Genomic DNA, 23,182 nt, shown 5'->3' with positions numbered 1-23,182 from the left:
ATCAGAAGGCTAGCTCTCACCAGATACCAAATATGCTGGTGACCTGATCTTGGGCTTTCCAGCTTCTAAAACTGTGAGAAATAAATGTGTGCTGTTTAAGTCATCCAGGCTATGGTATTTTTGTTATAGCTGCCCACAAGGACAAAGACATAAACCTTACACATTTCTCTATATCACCTTAGAGGTAGTCAGTTCAAGCTGAAGATATGAAGCTCTAATAGTGAAATTTTAAGACAGTCATCATGTGAGAAAGAACTTTTTTGTGAGATGAAACGTGGTTTGTGGGTATTTTAAGTTCTCCTAAAAATGCAATGATACAGGCATATATTCAGTGGTGTGCTAGTAAATCATTTCTCTGGAGTAAAAAAAGCCTACAGGCCCCGATTTGCAGTAGTTGACAATTTCTGTAGTCTAAATACTCCTACCACGGCCCATTTCAAGTTGCCAATGTTTGGTCAACCGGCTTGCAAGATTCCTGGATATTTAATAAATAATCAGCTCTCAGAGCACAGACTCCTAGTACTCCACTGCATTATTTTACTTCAACTATGTTTTAACTCATCATTTGGGTACTCTTCTTTCGCACATAACCTATATAAAGCTTCTCAGACTACTGAAGGTATAGGAGACCAGAATATATTGTATCCCCCCAAAATATGCCTTTTTGGCCTTAGAATTATTTTGGCCTGATTATTTTGAGAAACAGCAGACACAGGGGAAGCTCTGAAAACAGACTAGAAGTTACCCTTTCGTAAGGGAAACTTACACTAAGGAAACCTCTGTTTGTAAGGGGTGTTTCCTTCTAGGAAGAGAAGGATGACTCTAAATCATATGAAACTTATCAACAAAAAAGGCACAGACTTAAATCTGCATAATAACCTCACCCTCTTTACCATACATGTCCTGGTCACCTTCCTAAAACTTGCCTGCCCTACACACTTTTCGTTATTTTAGCTAAAGATGGTACTGAAGCCTGAATTCTAAGCCATCTCTTTGGGTTACTCATTCCCTAGATTTCTCCCAGGTATACATGAAATAAATATGTTAATAAACTTCTGTTTGTCTTTCTCTTGTCAATCTGTCTTCTGTTACAAGGGCCCTAGTCAAAAACCTAGACAGGCAGAAAGAAAGATTTTTCTCCCCTACAAGGGTCCATGTGTTAGACGCTGGGATTTTCTTTCACTGAAGGCTTTGTCACCTCTGCTGCTTAGAATGATGTCAGCCCCTTCAGAGACTGCCAAGACTGAAGAGAGCCAGCTCACCCAAACTCACGCCCTTCCCAGAGTAGCCCACATCCAAAGACAAAATGACTTGGTATTTTAGAGTCCAGGCCATCTCAGTCCAACTGTGGATGACTCTGAAGAGCCATTCTAACTCCAGAGCCTCCCAGGGAGTTAGACAAAATTGTTGGGCCTGCATCACAGCTTAACTTCTCCCCTGGCCCTCTCAGGCTTTCTTCCTCTTCCATTCATAAGGTGTTGATCTCAAGGGCACTTAACCATCCCACTAAACTTCACCTCTGAGTCCTCTAGGAACCCAATAGTCAGAAAGAACGGTGAAGAGGGGAATTCCCTGGTGGTCCAGTGGTTAGGACTCTGTGCTTCCACTGCAGGGGGCACGGGTTCTATCCCCGGCTGGGAAACTAATATCCTGCATGCCGTGTGGCATGGCCAAAAAAACAAAACAAAACAAAACAAAAGAGGAACAGTGAAGAGAACCTGAGTTTGTAGACAGTCTCGATTCACACACCTCCACCTGAGGCAGAACTCTGTAAATCAGACCATGTCTAGTTAGCCTTATAATTAAAAATGGATCTTAGGGGAGCAGCTGGGAGACCCCTAACACAAGACAGGCTTACACGGCATCAGGAGACAAGCCAGTTAAATGTACAGCTTCCTTAATGTTCTCACCTCTCTTGAAGGGTTCCCACCCTTCCTGTGCCACTGATGCATATCCTACCTTCAGGCTGTATAAGCTACTAATGAGGAGCTTCTTAATGACCTTTGGGAAGAACCAGGAAATGCAGTTGGATGGAACCTTATATAACTACTCACTGGAGCCCAGCAATGATAAATGTGCACTCTCGCCACAGTTTAATGTTTTAGAAGGAATAAAGCAAAGAGGAAAGAAATTGAAAGATCCATTTTAAGTTTTATCTACTCAGACTATAAGCCTTATAAGAAATCTCTCTTTCTCCCTCCCTCCTTCTCTCTCCCTCTGTTTGTCTCTCCTGTACCCAGCCTCCTCTTCTCCCTCTCCCTCTACCCTTATTCAATTATTTGGAGATGAGACTGCCAGCAATTCAACCCTCCAAGTAGCAAAAAGCCATCACAAAGTCCTGGTACTTCACTCTGAGGAGAAATCTGTGATAGATACTTGGGTATAAAATGGCTGACAACTAAGACAGGACACAGTAGCAGTGAGAAGTTGCAACTGAAAGGCAGAGAAGAATACTTCATTATATCACCCACTCACTTGCCAGGGTCCACAGAGTATCAACCATATGCCAGGCACCAGCACGCATGTGCTGTCAGCTGGGAATACAATGTGACCACAGACAGACCTGGTCCCTCCTCTCCTGGGACCTATAGTCTGGTGAGGAGACAGACATTAATCCAACATCACGGATATAACTCTTAATTTACAACTCAGCTAAGATACAGTAGGAGAACACCAGCTGGAGCTTTGAGACAATAGAACTAGGTACTGAAGTATGGCAGCGTGGGATCACTTGGGGTGGGATTGAATGTTCTCACAAAGCTAACAGCCCCTAAGAGCGTCTCTATCTCAGGCCAAGTGCCCATGTACATACCGGTGCTGCTGAGACTCAGAATATAGTAAGGTTTCAGAGAAGAGCAGAATTTTTCAGGAAACATATCAAAAATAGTTAAAATAAAAATAAAATTTTAATAAAATATGAACTGTTCTATTGGTCCTTAAGTTGAGGTGTACATATGTTAGGAAGTAAACAAGATGATCCACCTGAGTGTGCAAAAACCTTTTTATATCTTATTTTTATCTCATCCTTTAAAAAATTCTAGTTTGATACTGCTTTATAATATACACAGTACATTGGTACAATAATACTTTCATCTCATTTGTAAATAAATAGGCATATATTAGGTACACATAATAGTGTTTTACTGATGCACATATCAAAGTATGGAATCAGTGTTTTAAAGTACTTAGCAGTTAGCTGGTGCTTAATAATAACAATTAATATTTACTGAGGACTTATTAATGCTAAAACATATTATCTGGCTATATGAATTATTTAAGTTAGTCCTCATAATAACCTTTTGAGGTTGGTACTAGTATTGCCTCATTTGATGAAACAAAGGCACCAAGGGTTAGGTCACATGCTAAAGATCAGGTTAAAGGTAGACCAGGGATTTAAACCCAGGTATTCTGATTGCAGCGTGGGGCTCTAACCATATTATGCTGCCTCATACATGCCAGTTCCCAGCACGTATGTGTTGATGTTTAAAAGAATAATATTTTGGTGTTTTTTGGAAAGATCACCTAGGAGGAATATTTTGTTCTGAGATAACACACAATAAATACAAGACATTAATAATTACAGAAAATAGTATCAAATAACAAGGTATAAGTCATTTTTTTAAGATTGGTCTCTCATGGAATATATTTCACCATGATCTTGAACTGAGTAGGATAGGGAAGTGGAGAGAATAGCTTCAGAGCCCTCAGCCACCCCCCTCCCCCCAGAATAGCTTTGAAAACCTGTCCTTTGAGAGCTAAATGGATGGCTACTCAGCACCCCAAAATGCTAGTCCACAGTGTGGTCTGCCGTGCTGGCTCCCATAGTTCCTAAAAATGTGTCTGTGCTACCACTTTAAGTCCCTTCTGGAACCAGGCAAATGGATGACCAAATGGACGTGCTAAGATGGTCCAAGACCAGGCAATAGTCAGGAGGCAGAGGTGATTGGGAGTTGGGTGGGCATCTCAGTTGTTTCTCCCCATGGTGGTCTGGGATATCTTCTCGGGCTTGAAGCCAGGAATCGGAGAAGCTATCCGTTTACTCCATAGCTGCTCTCCTCTTATCAAATTTTGTCATGTTAGAAAGAGCACCACGGGCTTCCCTGGTGGCACAGTGGTCGGGAGTCCGCCTGCCAGTGCAGGCGACACGGGTTCGAGCCCTGGTCCGGGAGGACCCCACATGCCGCGGAGCAACTAAGCCCGTGAGCCACAACTACTGAGCCTGCGCGTCTGGAGCCTGTGCTCCGCAACGGGAGAGGCCGCGACAGTGAGAGGCCCGCGCACCGCGATGAAGAGTGGTCCCCACTTGCCGCAACTGGAGGAAGCCCTCGCACAGAAACGAAGACCCAACACAGCCAAAAATAAATAAATTTAAAAAAGAAAGAGCACCACGCCAGTGTTCATCCTACTCATACACTTTCACATGACTTCTTTCCTTTCCCAGAGAAGAGTGAGTGTGAGAGATATCAGTACCATCTGTGCTCTAATCACATGACACTCCAAGAGACCACTGCCACCAACAGTTTTTACATTCTTTTGAGTAGCTAGGCTTTTTGTTAAGAAATAAAATCAGACAGCTGGTTGGAATGCAATCCCTGCCACAAATAAATGTTCCAGTGGTCAGTTTCCTTAGAACATGAGTCTTGAGTGATGATCTGTGAAGAAGAAGAAAGGAAGCCATAAGAGTTTTTGAGTGCTGCCTCCATAGCCCTGTGTTAGAAAGCCGAGCTGCCTTCCAGGTGGCAAGGGCTTAATCCAAACTCTGCCACGTAGATCTGTCTAGGGTAATTCTTCATCCTGCACTGGGGGTGCTCCAAGTTACAATCAAACTGTAGTAGAACAACTCCTTCGTGCCTCGACTGTGCATTCTGAAGGCCAGACTGCAAAAGTTGCCAGGATGCTAGACAGAGCCTGAAAGTCTTTGGGGCATGATGTTCTGTTATTTCTACATTTTCTGCATTTTCACTGCCCATTCCAAGTGGATGTCTCTCTTCTTCTCCTCTACCCTTCTCAACCACAAGAAATAGAATTTTTCCAGAACTTTTTGTATAGACAAAAATGGTCTTGGATGTTGATGAAAAATATAGCAAAGAACTGGCAAGGGAAAAAAATGACCTCCAGAAAGCAAAGGCATCTAGTCTTATTTAGTTTTGCCCTCTGTTTTGAAATTCTCCGCTTACAGATCTCTGCGTGGCTCACTCCAATTTCATTCAGATCTTGGCTCCAGCTTCACCTCCTCAATGAGACTTTCCCTGCAGGACATACTTAAATACACTTCTCTCACCATCCCCTCATTTTGTTAACCTTTCTTTATAGCACGTGTATCCACCTGGCATTAGATTATGAATGCTTATGTTGAACTGTACTTTATCTATCTCTCCCCTAGAACCTCAGCTCCATGAGATCGAGGACTTTGTTTTGTTCACTACTGTATTTGCATCATCTAAAACAAACAAAATATGATTAGTACCCAATCAATAAATATTTGTTGAATGACTAAACGAATAAAGAAAATCTATGTTGTTCAATGACTAAATTAAAACCAAATGGAACTAATCATCAGGGAAATGCAAATCAAAATCACAAGGACATAGGAGATATCATCTCACACCTGTTAGAATGGCTATTATCAGAAAGACAAAAGATAACAAGTGTTGACCACGATGTAGAGAAAAAGGAACACTTTTCACACTGTTGGTGGGAATGAAAATTGGTGCAGCCAGCATGGAAAACAATATGGAGGTTTCTCAAAAAATTAAAAAATAGAACTACCATATGATCCAGCAATCCCACTTCTGAGAATATATCCAAAGGAATTGAAATTAGGATCCTGGAGAGATAGCCACACATCCATGTTCATTGTCTCATTATTTACAATAGCCAAGACATGGAAATGACCTAAGTGTCCACTGATGGATAACTGGATTAAGAAAATGTGGTGTATATATATAGATATATGCAATTGAATTATTCAACCATACAAAAGCAGGAAACCCTGCCATTTGTAACAACATGGATGGACCTTGAGAACATTATGCTAAGTGACATAAGATAGGGAAAGGCAACTACTGTATGATCTCACTAACTTGGAATCTAAAAAAAAAAAAAAAAAACCAACGAACTCATGGAAACAGAACAGATTGGTCGTTGCGAGACCTGAGAGATGAGGAGTGTGAAAAATGGTTGAAAGTGGTCCAAAGATACAAAGTTCCAGTTACAAGATTAATAAATCCTGGGGATATAATGTACAGCATGGTGACTATAGTTAATAACATTGGTATTGTACATTCGAAAGTTGTTACGAACTTAAACGTTCTCATCACAAAAAACTTTGTAACTACATGAGGTGATGAATGTTAACTAAACTTATTGTGATGATCATTTTGCATTTGATATATATACAGATATCTATATATCTATATAAAATCATTATGTTGTACACCTTAAACTAATGTAATTTTATATGTTAATTTTATCTCAGTAAAATTGGAAAAAAAATTTAATGGAATATTTAGAGTCGAGACATTTCTGAAATCATTTCTCAGGCCAACGTTCTACAAAGAAAGTTGAACAAAGGTGGAAGAAAACAGATAAAACAAATTTAAAATGTTAGCTTTCTTTATTAACAACAGATCTCTTAACTAAGATTTACGATGGAAGTAGCTAAGTCTATCCAAACAGCCTCATGCTCTGCCAAGCTTGAGATTCCCCCAGGACAATCTCATGTGTAAGAGTCAAGACTTGTCATGACAAAGAAACATAAATCATGAATCCCTGTTCTCTACAGAATGGAGAAATAATTGATAGTGTCCTACAAATGTTTCTCCAAACCCAAAGTGCTGATTTATCATGATGCTTGCTTCTCTCTTTGTGCCTAGCACAGTTTTAGAGATTTCTTTCCTGTCTTTTCTTTATCCTCTCCAAAAGTGTCCCAGCACTAACTGCACATATTTATCTCATGGTCTAATGACTCCTTCTGATCAAGCTGTTCCTGTTACCAGAAGAGCTGGCCTCTGGGCCAGAATAATCAAGCGAAAAGAAAGACTGGAAAGAACAGAAATAGTTTACAAATAAATATGTGAGAATTAAGACTCTGAACCACAAACAGTCAAAATCACCATCAGAAAAAGTTGGACAGTGAGAAAAATATTAAGACACTGATGTTTTGATACTGCAAATACAAAATTATTTTTTAAAGTCATATAATTAGCTGTGGCTATAAGGACTTCCTTAAAATATCTCAAAAATATACAGTATTATCAACACAATTGATAATAGCTTCAGTGTGACCTATTTGCCTGGTAATTCTCTTTACTGAAACAATAGACAGAACAGATTACTCAGCAGTGTAACTTACTCCAAATAACTTTCCTTACCAAATGATAGTGTCACTTGTCACACAGGAAGTGAAGACTTGGCAAACATTTCACTGGGTAGTTTCCTTTGACTTTTCACATTACAGTCAACTGACTTGTAAATTATAGGAAGTATAAATTTAACTGTGCTGACAACTTTTTGAAAACCTACTGGGTCTGCAAGACTTTTCCAGCCAAATGGTCTGCTGACCTTTCTAACTCAATGTGGAAAAACATAATGTGTTAAATCAATGATAAATAAATTAGTGATGAGACAAATTAATTCATTCATCAGTTTTAAACTATAATTGTGATTTTCCACTACAAACCAGCTCCTTCCCTTAACTTTTAAGGGCCCCATTTCTGTCCTGCCACTCTCTGTGAACCCACAAGAGAGGGTAGCAGAATTAGCTCTTCTCTCTTCCTCCTTGTGCCCAATTGGTCCAAACTCTACAGCATCTTCCTTCCTTGCTTCTCTTCCATCTGCCCCTTGGTTAACATTCAAGCTTAGCCTCATCTGTCTCTCTGCTTTCACTCTCTACTTTGTACACAGGACCCTAACTATTTCTTTTCTTTTGTCAACATTGCACTCTTCCACTGACTACCAATAGAGCAGGCATTACTCAGCCTGGCATTTAAGGGATTCCGTAACCAAGATCTGCCTTTATTCCCACCCTATGTTTCATTGGTCTTCCGTACTTCAAATTATTGGAAATGTTTTTCTTTCTTGGAATACTCTCTACCCCTTTTTCTACCTCCACATCATGCTTTTACCTCTGCTTGGAATGACTCTCCTACCTTCACACACTACATATATCACCACCAGAGTTAATCAGCTATCCTTCTTTGAAATCTTTCCTGTCACCCTAACAAGAAATAATATTGCCCCCTCTGAATGTCTGTGGTATCTGACCCACTCCTTTGATAGCTGTCTTGTGGTGTATTTGTTCATTTATTCATATGCTGTGTTTTCCCCAATTTACTAATAAACTCTTTGAGATCATTCTTTATTTCAGAATTGAAACGGATGAGACTCACTCAGTTCACCTGTGTTGAAAGAATGAATGAATGAATGAGTGATGGAGAAAGTTCTTTTATCTCCTGCTCTTCAAGAGCAAGGTTTAAACTTCCTATTGATATGAAATTCAGAAATGCTTCGTAGACATTTTAGTATGCCTAAACACTCTGTAACAAATTAATGTCCGTAAAGCCACTGTGTAATAGAACATAGGCCTTACTCAGTTAAAACTACTTAAGGATACATTAGATCCACGGAACAGTTTGACAAACAGTGTTGGAAACATTAGATAGATACAAAGCAGCACGGTCTAGTTTTATTCTCTCAGAAGGTTGTTTTGAGATCATCAGCTGCTCATAACATATAGAAAAATACTGTTTTCATACATCTTTAAGCGAAAATATTTTTTCCTTATCTGTATTGAGCATGACCAAAAGAAGCTTGGCATATGGTATTTCCTGAAATTTTTATATGTTTATAATGTGGCATAAAAGCACAGTACACTGCTGCATATATACATGCCAACAGCTCTCATATTTTCCAGTTTTATACCTTCTTATTGGAAGAAACTCAGGGAGCCATCAAGCCCAGAGCTGTTTCCAAACACATCAAGGCCTAACCATCTCAGAAATACACAGGCTCTTACAAGTATTCCAAGAGATGATTATATAGCACAGGAATTTATTTCAGCCTCTTCAAATCCTGAAGTCAGAAATTTCATCCAAGCCCTTAAACTACATTCTTCTGAGAGTAAAACTCATTTCCTCATCCTGTAACTTTTAGAAACAAAGGCCAAATACTCCCTTAAATCTGTACCACAAAGAAAAAGGTGCCAGTGGAGCCGCACCAGTGGCTTCTGTAACACCATGGTGCTAGACCTCTTTCTGTAATTCTGACCATCCTCTTCTCTTCCAGCACTGGTCCTCATCTCCTTCCACCCATCTCAGTGTAAGATAGCCCAGGCCTCAGACCTTCTCTGTCCACAGGGCCACTAAAGAGCCTGTCCAATGGTGTGGGATATCATAAATCACTCAGGACTCAGAGTAAAGTGCTATGGGTCTCAGTTCTGCCTCTGACCAGTAGTGGGGCCCTGGACCCACCATGTAATTTCTCTGGATATGAATTTCTATCTATATGTACACAACTAAGATTAGATAATATCTTAGTCTCTTCAACCATTAAGTATCCAGGACACTATTCTACCAACTCCAAAATGATAACTTCCAAATAGTCTAGCTGTGTATACTCCACCAAGCTCTCAGATTCTTCCATTTACTCATTCATTCATTCACAAACTATTTATTTAGCAGCAATATGCATCGGGCACTGTGGTAGTCTTTGGGGATACACTGGTCAATAAAAAAGGCATGATCCCTGCCTTTGTGAAGTTTACAGTCTAGTGGACATCAAACAATGTAAGAATGATAATTAATAAGCAAGAAAATACATGTAAAATTTCATATGGTGCTAAGTACTTTGAAACAAAAGAGAGGGCAGGAGAGAAAGAGAGAGAGGGGATACAGTGTGAGAAAATCACAGGGCAAGCCCTCTCTGAAGGGATGGCATTTCAAGATTCTAGGGATAAGAAGGAGGCTGACATCCAAAGAGAAGGGGTAAGACCATTTTAGGCAAAAAGAATAACATGTGTAGAGGTCCAGAAGCAAGAAAAGTACTTTGTGTATAAAAGGGGCTGATAGATCTGCAGCAGTGGAGGTGAGGAGAAGAAGCAGAAAAGTGGCATTTCTCTCCTCACTATATTCACCTGAACACAACACAGGACCAAAATCAGTGGTTCCCAAACTTGTCTGCACATTAGAATCACCTGGTGAAAGAGGGGAAAGCGGGGCCGGGGCGGGGGGTGTTGAATTGAGAGATTGGGATTGACATATATACACTAATATGTATAAAATAGACAAGTAATAAGAACCTGCTGTATAAAAAATAAAAATAAAAAAAAAAGAATCACCTGGTGATCTTCTAAAAGTTCCAAAGCTCAGGTGGCACCCCAAACCAGTAAAATTACAAACTCCAGGGGTGGGACACAAGCACCAGGATTTTTTGCAGCTTCAAATGATCGCAAAATTCAGACAAGTTTGAAAATCACTGACTTAAATCAATTTTAGGGCTTAAGTTCTTCTTTGACTCATCTATAAAATGATGGAGTTCGACTTAATCAAGTCAGGGCTCTTTCTTGCTCTAAATTAGATGATCTCTCTCCAGATGCAGATCCACAGTCATTTTCACCCATCCTCTTGCACAAATCTTCCTTCCCTCCCTTCCCTCTATCCTAGGACTCCCACATTCTCCCAGCCAGACCTGAAACCTTAGAATCTTAGATTCTTCTCTTCACAGTGTTCCTATAAATCAGGCAGGTTCTGTTGATCCAAAGCGTTGATGAAGCCCTTCTTCCCTTTTCGCCTAGATAACCACTTCCTGCAGCCTCACCCTCGTCCTGCCCACATCTTTCTGAACTCAATCCTGCTGCCTATTCAAGCCATATCCACATTTCAAAGCCCTTCTCAAGTTCCACCTCCTCCAGGAAGACTCCCTAACAAGCTCAAGTATCTATGACAACTAATCCATAAAGCTTCATAATCCTCATTGTCTATATGATACAATTTAGAACTGAATTATATACTAGCATATATTATACATTGGTCTTATCTCCCCAAGGGATGTTAAATAAATGGAAAAAAACCCCACATATTTTATTAATCCCTGGCATATATTAAGCATTCAAATATTAGTAGCAGCAATGGTAGCACTGGTCTTAGAGGTAGTGCAGTGGTGATGGTGTTGGCGGTGGTATTAGAAGTGGCAGTGGAAGTAGTAGTAGAGGCAGTGACAGCAACATAAAGGGCCTTATGGCAGTCAGGTACTTTATATACATCATCTCATTTAAACATTAAAACAATCCTACAAAATAGTTCTAATCTCCCCACTTTACAAATAAGAAAGTTGGAGATTAGGAAGTTCAAGGAACTTACTAAGGATAGACGGCAGATCTATCTGGTCCTGAATTTTTTTCCCATTACTCCATGTTACCTCCCTATAAGCCTTCCAATAAATAGGCCCTTTTTTGGAATTCTTTTGCATCTGACATAAATTAATTGCTCGATTGATATGAATACTTGCATGAGGTGGACAATTCCCGGTAACAAATACAGACTATGGGCATTTCATTTTTGCAGACTAACTAGGGTCCCCCAACATTGGCACTTAAGCAACAAATGTGTGTTAAGATATACTCTGGCCTTTTATAAAAAAGATCTTTTCCACTTAAAGTTGTCTAATATGGTAACTGTACCAGTGGATGCCCCTTTCTCCACCAGCAAGGAGCTGGGGGATTTACCCTGGGTACTGAGCTGCCTATTGCCAACCTGGGATGCCACGAGGAACAAATGCTAATTGTGAGTCAATAAGTCACACAATTTAGAAGTTGGTCTATAAAATACTTGAGCATTCAAGGTCAATGAAACATTTCATGTGCAGAACTCATAATCCACCCAACGGAAAAAACAAGAAGGCCCCAGAAACTTAGACATTTTCTCCATCTCTTGCCTTAATTTTTCAAAAGCAAACACTGGAGTTTGGCTGCTGATAAAAAAAATCAATAGGTCAACAACACAGTAACAAATTTTCTGATCAGGTGTTTGTAGGCTATGCTGTTAGAGAACAAGTTGCTATAAAAAAACCAGAGATAATTATCAGCATCTTTGGGGCGGGGGGTGGTGGTCAACCTGTTTGGAGAAATAGTGCTGCTTAGAAATGCAGATAAAATAGGTAAGAGAGTGAGGAGGGAAATAATTTATGTTCCGATACTAAGCAAAGTAAAACTGAAGACAGTGTTTAAATTATGCTGCTAACAAGGTCACTTTAAAAAATTATTTCAAGATAGATAGTTTTCTATTATTCATGTAAATAGAAAGATCTCATGGAAGAGATCATCCAAAATAGCAGATCTAGAAGTTGCTCCTATTTACTTCAGAAATACATTATTTAATTTGCTTTTTTGTGCTTCACTTCACTTTACTAAGTCTGATTTAGGCTAGTATTATAATCAGTTTGACTTTCCTGAGCCCTCACCAAGTGCTAGGAGGAAGTTAATCTAGAATGTGCTAGTGGAAGATAATGTGAAAAAAAAAAACACTAGAAATTACTCTTCTTGAATGAAGAAAAATCCAGACCATGTATCTCCCCTCCTGTCTCAAATCTCTCGAAATGGAAAAAAAAATGTGTATTTTAAAAGAAAACTAAATTTATATGGGATAAAGTTGATAAAGTGCACTTCCATAATAGCAAGGAAGTTCTCGGCTCTAACACAAAATGATCTAGAATAAATCTCATAAGATCCTGATTCTTAGCATGTACTTGTGCTGTTAAACACAAATTCACTTATTCCAAAGACTGATCCGCACACAAGACACCACAGAAGGTAACCTCACCTGTTTTCTGACCCAGAGTCCTGAGAGCAGAAGAAAGTTTCCCTTCTAATAACTGAAGCAATTCACGCATTTGCAATAATAAAAACATTTTTAAAAGATGAGTAACTTCACAATCTTCTTTTTTCAATCTAAGATTCCCTAACTAAACTGATGGAGTCAAGATCTCTTGAGATTGACTGTGTGTCAGTGTATAAAACAGCCAAGTGGCCAGTGTTTTGTGTGGGCAGCTAAAAGTCAGCCATTCTAGATCAAGGCTTGCAAGTGAAAATTTTTTTATTCTCCTCCATTTTCCTTTTGACTTAAGGGAGATTTAAACTGCGTAGCCAGCTGGTAATATATACAACAACACTTAAAACACACATGTGGGACTTCCCTCGTGGTGCAGCGGTTAAGAATCCGCCTGCCAGTGCAGGGGACACAGGTTCCATCCTTGGTCTGGGAAGATCCCACATGCCGTGGAGCAACTAAGCCCATGCGCCACAACTACTGAGCCTGTGCTTGAGAGCCTGGGAGCCACAACGACTGAGCCCAACTACTGAGCCCAAGCACCGCAACTACTGAGCCCGTGTGCCACAACTACTGAAGTCTGTGTGCCTAGAGCCCGTGCTCTGCAATAAGAGAAGCCACTGCAAGGAGAAGCCCGCGCACCACAACAAAGAGTAGCCCCCGCTCACCGCAACTAGAGCAAGCCCATGTGCAGCAACCAATGCAACCAAAAATTAAAAAAAAAAAAAAAACCCAACGCAACCAAAAATTAAAAAAAAAAAACATGTGAAAACTTGAATCAAGTAACATGAAAGGCAGAGTCAACTTAATTACTATTATCTTTTTACCTTATGTAACTGTGGCTTGCAAAACAGTTATAATAAAAAGCATTATTTTTTGCAACTTCTAGAAAAAAAATACAGACAACTGAGCTTACAATCAGAGTATATCAAGGCATTAACCACTTAGCTAAATCGCCCCATTAGTGTGGTGTTGAAAAAGGGCATATGTAGGTGTATGGATGCATTATTTATGGTGGCTCATATATGATGCAATTATTTATACTGGAAAACAAAAATATGTGACCAGAGAGGGAGGATCCTTACCTTTTCAAGTATAGCGTTGCCTTGATGAGGACTGATGTTGTGCCGGCTTATTTCTCTCTTGTATTTATATTCATAAACTTGGTCAGTGATATTAATCAGCAGAGTTGAAGGGCTGAAGACCAGTTTTCCACAATCATACACAGTTCCACTTTCAATATCAGTTGGTGCTGTAGCATATCGTAAAATTAATCCCATTACAAGGCCTAAAATAAAGAATAAATAATTGCACTGGAGAAATGTAACCTAAAATGTTCATTACTAGATGCTTTCAAATATATGATTTGTAACTTGTATAGGTGGCAGAAGAAAGGGTCGTTGCCTGGTTTAGAAAATTGTTTACTCTTCCATAGATACCAGCTCAACAGACTGTATTGTTAAAATATTTGCAATGGACACTGTTAATACTTCTCCTTTTTTCCTTCCTAATGGACCCACAGATTTTGGAGAGAAGAGCTACCCACCTCTTCTATCCATGCAAGTACTCAAGAAAACCTTGGCTCCATGAGAGATACTGAGTAATCTAATCAGTCAGGAGATGGAATTCCCCTGGAGAAAGTTTCTGGTCCACAGATCAGCACATATCTGAGACAGCCCCATCAGACTAAAAGGTTGCACTTATATACTGTGGTGAGGGGACAAGTGTTCTTATTCTCTCCCTCAGGACATGATCAAGGCAATATGTTTCTCTACTTTTTGCTGGCAGGTATCTTGTGACCTTGAGGGGATATAGTCCAAGGACACAGTCAATATACTGAGGATGGCTGGACTGAGATATAGACAGAACCCAGGTCCTGGATGGCTTCACTGAGCCCTGGATCAACCTATCCTGGAGCTACCCTAATTCTAGACTTCCTGTTATGTGACATAATACATTTTCTAATTTTTCAAACAATGTAAAATCAAGTTTCTGCTTACCTGCAGCCAAACGCATTCTAATGATACACTATTCCCTTAGCAAAGAGTTGAACTCAAGTGACAATCCTTGACTTTTGAGTTTACAAACTCTGTGAGGATGCTCATGGTAATCTGATAAATGTGAACTCTCTTAATATTGTGGATTTATTAACAAAATCACAAAGAAACTTTAGAGGTCCACACATTCCTCAATTTAAAATTAGGATTGATGTATTTGTTTTAGGATAAATCCACAGTTCACTCTTTAAAACATCAAAGGTTGGAGGTTTTACCACTCTTTTGTAAATCTAGTCATCTAATGGCCTTTCATTTATTCAATAAAACATTTGTTGGGTGCATATTTTGTTTCAGACATTTATAGACTTAAAATAAAACTGCAGTCCCAGTCCTACAGGAGCTGAAGTCTGTAAAATGAAGATCCATAAGCAAACAATTATAACACAACGTGACACGTGCTATGACAGCTGGTAAGTACCCTGTGTTATACGAGTATAGAGAGGAGGCACTCCAAAGCTCTCTGAATGATGCACAGCTTTAGATGAATCTTAAAAGGTCACATAAGATTTGTCCAGATGACCTGAATCAGGGAATGAGCTGGGATCCGGGCTGCACATGTGGGTGGCAGCACGTGAGTAACGGCAGAGACAGATAAACGTTCCCTAGGAATTTTGTTTGCCGACGTGTAGAATAGCTGTCAGGAAGTGGCTGCTTGGCCAGAGATTGTGTTTCCAGCTCTCTGGCATTTGGTTGGGTTCTCACCGATGGAATATAAGCAAAAGTGATGTGTGCCAGAGCACTGAAGAAGTAGGTGAGTTTTCCCCCTTCTCTTTCCCCATTTATCAGATGGATGGGGCGGAAACAAAGGCCCTATAGGTAGAGTCACCACACTGAAGAAGTCTGCGTCCCTGAGATACCAGGTGGGGGAAAGCCATCCACCAACCAGGAAAACCTGCACTGGACTGTTACTTGAGTGAAAAGTTAACTTCACTTGTGTAGTCACTGAAATGTGAGTGGTTCTGTGTTAAGTCACTAGGATAACCTAATAATATAATGTATAAATACAGAGGAATTTAAGAAATCTGATGGATTTAGGGAATCAGCAGTGGAGTAAGAAGAGAATAGGTGGAGAGAGAGAGAGACAGAGACAGAGGCAAAGAGAGAGAAAACCTCTAGACCACAGGGGCCAGGTCATAAAAAGACTCCTCTGTCATGCTAAGAAGTTTTTATTTTTAACCCAATGGTAATATAGAACTATTGAAAGATTTTAGGCAGGACAGTAAAACAGTCAGATTTTCATATAAGATCTATCACTTTGGCAGTAATGTAGAGAACTAGAGTAATAGGTGAGAATGAAAGCAGATTTCTGTCAAAAATATTTTTACCTTACTTGTTCCTGCTTCAGTATTTGGCCCACTCCCCCATAATAGTGAGAAATATTTTATCTTAACCTTTGCCAGCAAGAAAAAATAAGTGATGGGTATGTAACCACCATGAGCACTTGACCCAACACAGAACAGTGGGCAGCCTTCCATGTGCAGTGTCAAATGACTACAATAAAACTAGTCAGGACAGAGAAGGGAAGACACACCACATACACTGCACATGGTTTAGGGTGCCTGCGTAAGAACATCACTTTTCCAACACTCTGGTGGAATCCTAGGAAGGATTCGTTTTCTAAAAGTTACTTGGCAATTACCATGAATGATACTATGACCTCTGTTTTCTGCTAAGTAGAATATAAAGAAGGGAAACAAGGTACTACATGCATAGGGCTTGAATGGAGAGAACCTGTATTGATAATATCTAAAATTCCCAAAGGGTGAGCCGTGAGCCGCTTATTTTTGCAATATGCTTTCAGTGCAGTAACAAGAAGTAAACACGAAGTGTCCACCGTTTTTTCTCAAGCAGGGGAAACAAGTATTTGTCATAATAACAAGTGCTTAGTACCTGGGTTTCTGTGGTTAAATTCATACAATGCCTCAAAAGCTAAATGGCGGTGCCTGGCCCTCTGTACCATCTCTGGTTCCAGCCTTCGAGAGGCGGCACACTGGAGTAAGTGGAGTAAGCTGCTCGCTGCCAGAGGTGACCAGATGTAATCGCCATGCAAATGCACCTTGCAGATAGATCTCCCACTATGAGGAGTAGTCTGACCGATGGTCTGGAATTCACGACTGCAGTCATGCTGAAGCCAGCCAATGACTGATCGCAGCAGGGGCACTAAGACAGGGAGATGGGACTCCTCTGAAGGGTCACCATGGCTCAGACTCCGCATCAGCTTTGCCCAACCTTTCTTAGAATTGCACCGCAGCTTAAACCTTTTCCTACGCAGCCTCCCCTCCTTCCCTCTCTCCACAGGGGTTGGTTGGGCTGCTCCAAGACCTGATAGCTGGCCCAGCATCCGCAGTCTCCCTCCCCATTTTTCCTCAAAGGAATTTTCCCCCAATAAACCTTTTGCGCAGCTAATCTCTCTCCAGCATCTGCTTCTTGGAGGACCCAAATTAACACACTAGACAGAAGGCCCTGGCCCTCCTTCTCCCCAATCCCAAGGGTTGAGAGGCATCAACATCTTGGCACAGTACGAGGGCCAGTGGGGAAGCTGCAGCCTCACCATGCACTCGGTTAACAAATGTATCCACCCATTTGTGTGCAGTAGCAGCAACGAGAAAATCCTTAATGTTGGAGGCCAGACACCTACTCATAGAGCCTCATAATGCTTTTGACAGCCACTCAGAGCTTTAGCTGTATGCTGACACAAACGTAGAATGTTGAGTTAACACGCTCCAGACCAGTATTGCATGAGAGCAGGTGACAGATAAAGTAGGATTGCTAGTAGGAAGAAAATGCTAATGAAAAGGGGTTATTTCTATACTCCCACAAAGATACAGGGTAAAGAGAGCATCAACCACTTTTACACAGAAGAAGAAAAGAGGGGACTGTCTACCATGACTTATGGACACAAACCAGTACTCTCTTTGGTAAGCCATGAACCAGAACCCTACCTGCCCGGGGAGAAAAGGAGGCAGCCTGTCCCAGCAAAGCAATACCACCAACACATGTGTGCATAGCCCTGACCCCAGGTTGTATCCTCACCAGCATGACACTTTGCTGAGCTCTGTCACTTGGCCGGCTGGTGGCATTACCTTCTCCAAGCAGAAACTCTAGTCCAGATGCATCCCCTGGGTCTACAAGTTTGAGCATCTGGGCAACTAGGGTGACAGTAGTGGGAACTTGCTTTCTAGTGAATGCTGACCTTGCCCCAGAAGCACACAGACCCCCAAGACAGATCTTGGACAACAGACCGCATCCCTAAGGTCCTCACAATCCTACAAAGTCCATCTCAAGCCCCAGCTGGGGGACCTGTGCTCTGATGCAGCCTGTACTCACTAAGTTCCCTAATCTTTGAGTACTTATAGTTTGCACCACACCCTTTTTGGCCCCATTTTATATAAAGATATATATCGTTCAGCACTGCTCTGTAGACTTTGGCTTTGTCACCCCTACTGGATAATGAGACTGCTTAGGGCAGAAGCTGTGCTATTCTTCATCTCTTTTTTTTCTCTAGAAAAGCCAAACAGTTTAGGCAGTTATAACTCAACTTTCTCCAAGTCCACAAACTCCCTTGGATTCAAGAAGAAAAGGATCCTCTGAGTTTATGTAGTTAGTCAGTGACATTTTAAAATGTCACATGTAAGGAGCATCACGCCAAATGTTGTGATGTCCTTGTCCTTACAGAGCTTGCAATACAACTCTCACAGCAGATGCCTGACATACAGTTGACATGGTGATGTCTGTGGGAGAGGAAAGGAGGGACGGAGGAAGGAAGGAAGAAAGAGCCTCACGAGCACTCAGAATACGAACCATTTAGAAATATGAGCCTCCGCTTTCTGGACTGGCTCTCCATTCTCCACATTGAAAATATGAGAAAACCCCAATCCCTTCCTCCCTCCTTCTCCTTTCATGCTACAGACATGGAAGGCATTGCTCTAGGACTTGTGGGAATTATAAAAATGAATAAATATGGCCCTGATCATAAAATATTAAAATATTTTAATCCTACCAGGCCTCTTCCTTCTGCCCAATCCTGTGATCCTGATTTCCAGTGAGAATAAGGTACAAGGGTTTCCTAAGTGTCTTCTTATATTAAGCCTGCATTTCATAACCGGTTCCCCTGCATCTTATTTAGTCATTCTACATGATGCTGAAATGTTATCCTAAAGAGAATTTTCTCAGAGGCATATAGATGGGGATTTACTTTTAGATATAATGATCATATTTATATGTAATGAAATGGATAACAGGATGGTTTTTAAAACACAACATGTTGAAATCTCTTTGGCTATGTTCAGACCAATGATTGTGTTCACACACTATCACACACACTGCCACGCCACATGGCACACTCCAGCGGGCTCCTTTCAGATTCTCTTCCTGTAGGAGTCACACAAAGCAACAAGCCCAACTATACACGTGTCTAATCAGACTATCACACAGGTATATTTAAATGCCACATGACATTGGAGAGAATTTAGGAGCCTCAAGAAAATGTAGTTAATACATGAAGATTGAAGAACTGAGTTTTGTAGTTCTTTCACTCTCTATGCACGGAGTGGCTACCAAGAATAATCTAAATAAATGAGGTATTGTCTCTTACTGAAAAAACAAGATAAATCCTTAAGCTACGTAATATGATATTTCAACTTAATCAGGGTATCAGACACTGCTGATTGGCAACTCAGCATCTATCCCCTCTTTTTCCCAACAAAACCCTGATTTGTTCGGCTAACCATCCCTCCTCACATGTGCTCAGGGTAAGTTGACCTCTCTCTCAGGTCCAAGGGTGTTTCTATTCCCCTTGCTGATAATTGGTACTAGAAGGCATGTAACTCTATTCCTGTCAATAAAATGTGAAGAGAAGCTTGCTAGGAGGCTTCTAAGAAAAGTTTTGACATCCTAAAAGAGGGGCAGAGGAGAGATGAGCTCTCTTCTTCCTCAGGCTATTATTGTGCCTGGTCAGGACACCAGGAACTGCCATGCCCACCTTGCTCCCAGCCTGGCATTGAAGTCAGCACTGGCAATGGCAGAGCAGAGAAAATGAAAAAAACCTGCATCCTTGAAAACAACAGCAGTTGCTGAATCAGCCAGCCCTGAAGACTACTCTTCTCCAGACTTCTAGTTATGGGAGATAATTAATTGCCATACTGCTTAAGTCTGTTTGAGTTAGGGTTCCTGTGACTAGCAGTTGAACACATCCTAACAGATACAGTTTTTTTTTTAACAAGTGAATGTACAAAGTCCCAAAGAACCCTAAAGGAGAGATCAACTAACTCCACCCCCTAAAGTGTTAAGGAAGGCTTCGCAGAGGAGCTCCTTAAGGATGCACAGGATTTGCAAGGGAGAGAAGAGGGCGTGGACTTTATAGGGAGAAGCACATGGAAATCAATAAGTGGGGTGCTAATCAGGAACATCGAGCAGTTTGGGTGGCCCACTAGGGCACCTGAGATCAAGGACCCCCGTGCAGCTGAGAAGAAGAGGGTGTTCAAGAGGGAGAGATGGTTGCCAAGAAGATCCTGAGGAAGAACAGAGTGAGTTCCTTTTGGAGAGGCAGATTTGTTCTGTTTCGGGGCAGAGGAAAGAGCGTTTGGAGAAAATTATCCGAAGAGAGAAAAGAGAATTGAGATACAGTGGGAACATGGAGAGGAAGTTAACATCAGAAATAGTGTCTATTTATGTGAAAAATAATTTAGCAAAGGAATTTGAGTAGAGGAATTTCAAGATGACAGGAATAAAATAAAGCCAAGGAAGAGTGTTCTTTACCACTCTTAAGACTTTTTATAGTGGGAGACTCTTTAAGGCAGGGAATCTAAGATGTTATTTCAGTCACTCAGATTAAAAAAATATGAACTAGGGATCCAAATGTGGAAATGAAGAAGGAAAGGGTGTGATAAATATTCTAAGGAAGCCAAATCAGTGGACACCATTTAACTGTAAGATAGTATTCACAAATATTAGACATTACGTGTTATGGCTACGATTTTTAACTGTTTACTTGATATTTATCCACCTCTACCATCTTATCAAAGCCTTTGTCAGAACACTGATTTAGAGGGGATGATATGGGTTTGAGTTTCAAATGCTAAATGCATTCCCTAACATTTTCCTTTAGCAGTTTAGTTTTACACTGAGATTAGTCAGGGATAGAACCAAAAGTAAAAATATACAATGCCTTCTGGCTATTTAGGGCTTTTGTTCTCTCTCTGCCCTCCCACCAACCTTCTAAATTCAAAGGACTAAAGGAAAGTGTGGGTGTTGTTAAAAGGGACATAATTTATTGCTTTGTGCTGGCTCACTATCAACTTGCTTTGCTGAAGAAAAGTATCCCATAAAGATTTCAGAACAGGTCTGTCTTGCGGGGCATCTGCCCGCAAGAGTATCCCATGATATTCCAAGGTGGAAAGTGGTCCATGAAGCTGTTCCACCTTGGGATGCTTCATCCATTTAAAGTTCTATCTTCTCACAGGTTAGAGTCATATGCGAAATGACAGAGCCCCAACCATGAGATCTTCCACCATGGTAGGCTGCCCGATGTGCACATCCATCCTTGGTGCATACCAGACAACACACACATGCACACACTCGTGCACACAACACACACAAACACACACATTTCACAGCACTCCGGGATTCCTAACATAGCACTATAGGTAACTTTTCTCCAGAAACTATCTCAGCCACAGCTTATATGTAGCTAATACCCTTCCTTGAAATCATCTTAGGAAGTTTACAAAAGAAATATAGAGATATCTAACTAGATAAATACTGACTAAAACAGAATGATTTCTTTTATAATGTTTACACAGAATAATCTATATTTTCTCAAACCAGAGGTGGAAATGTCACAAAGTATTCTAGATAGTGATAGAGGAAGGGACTCTCCAATACATGGAGATTGTCTCCCAAACTCTGTCTTCATCACAGCAGGGTAATGAAGTGAGAAAGAAAAAAGATAGGAGAAAAGAAAGGAGACAAAACTAGAAACTGCATGTTTCATTATCCTAGTGGAGTAGTTCTCAGACTTTAGTGCATCAGAAACCTCTGGAAGTTTCATTAAAACGCTGCTTTGCTGGACTCCAAGTTTTTGACTTAATAAGGCTGGGTTGGGGGCCACATATATCCATTTCTAACAAGTTTTCAGGTGCTGCTGCTGCTTCTGGAACCCTACTGTGAGAAGCACTGTCTTGTAAGGCAGCAGTTTCTACCAATACGACTGCCGTCACAGTCACAGAACTCCATCAAAATCCATGTCACCTCAGGTTCATGCACACAGGTTTCGTCACGCTTGGAGAGCCCAGAGGTATAAGTAATTTTATCTTCAGTCTCTTCCAAAAATTTAATTCCATTAAACTAAGATTAGATGAAAGCCTAGTTTTGCACACTCCACATGAATAAGGCATTTGCAGTTCCTTCCCCACCCATTCGGACAACCACAGGCATTTAAAACCAGAATCACTGTGGCCTTGCAACACCGCCTTCTCTGATGCTGGGGCAGGTGTTTCCGGGTCAGCCCCATCACTCTCACTGGGACATTTCAACCCAGCTGCTTGGCATGGATGTGCTTTCACAATATTGCTCCCACTGTCTTTCCCATGCTGGGCTTTTTGCTATGGACAGTATAATGTTTCTGAGGCCTCAAGGTAAAAAGAAAACTTAACGACCCACCTCCCTTTCCCAACCTCTCCTCACTTCTGACTTCCTGGGAGAGCTAAATACCAACAGCAGACTTTGATGAGAGGACAACTGTGGCCGGAATTTGAGAGCACCAGCTTCCAAAAATGGTGTTTCTCCCAATTATTGTGGGCAGCCTTGGCCATAGTTGTAAATTTTTTGAGTTTCTGTTTCCTTGTGTACAAACTGAAGATCCTCAGGCCTATTCTGCATGGATATGGTGATGATTAGCCATGAGGGTTAGTATGTAGTTAGATCTTTCAATCTCTGTCTTTCTTTTATAAACTTTCTAAAGTACTATCACCTGGCACAAAATAGACATTTATTAAGTAACAGCAATGCTTCTAGGGCTAAATGTGTGACACAGGTGAAAGAATATGGGTTTTATGATCATGGGTTTGAAGTTCAGCCCTGGTGGTTACCAGGAAGTCACTTTATGTCTCTGAGTGTTGGTTTCATCATCTGTAACATCAAAATGACAATACCTCCCCCGTGCAACACACACATGCACACACAAACACACCCATGTTTGTGATACCCAGTGGCATTATGGAGCCAAACTGCCAAGGTATGAGTCCCAGCTTAGGTATCTAGTACATGTGTGACCTTAAGCAGGTTACTTAATTTTTGGTGCCTCAG

General features: G+C 40.8%; 1 protein-coding gene across 1 annotated transcript in view; it reads right to left on the bottom strand.

Annotated features, from left to right (window-relative positions):
* SLC9A9 (solute carrier family 9 member A9) overlaps positions 1-23,182 on the bottom strand; it is a 555,669-nt gene that overhangs the window by 514,569 nt on the left and 17,918 nt on the right. The window contains exon 2 of the mRNA XM_082393417.1: positions 13,907-14,109. Coding sequence (XP_082249543.1) covers positions 13,907-14,109 — 203 coding nt within the window. The remainder of the gene's footprint in view (positions 1-13,906; positions 14,110-23,182) is intronic.

This window comes from Balaenoptera borealis (genome assembly GCF_965194805.1).
Source record: "Balaenoptera borealis genome assembly, chromosome: 5".
NCBI classification, from domain to species: domain Eukaryota; kingdom Metazoa; phylum Chordata; class Mammalia; order Artiodactyla; family Balaenopteridae; genus Balaenoptera; species Balaenoptera borealis.
Note: the sequence above shows the minus strand (reverse complement) of the source record. Positions and strands in the feature narration are given on the sequence as shown.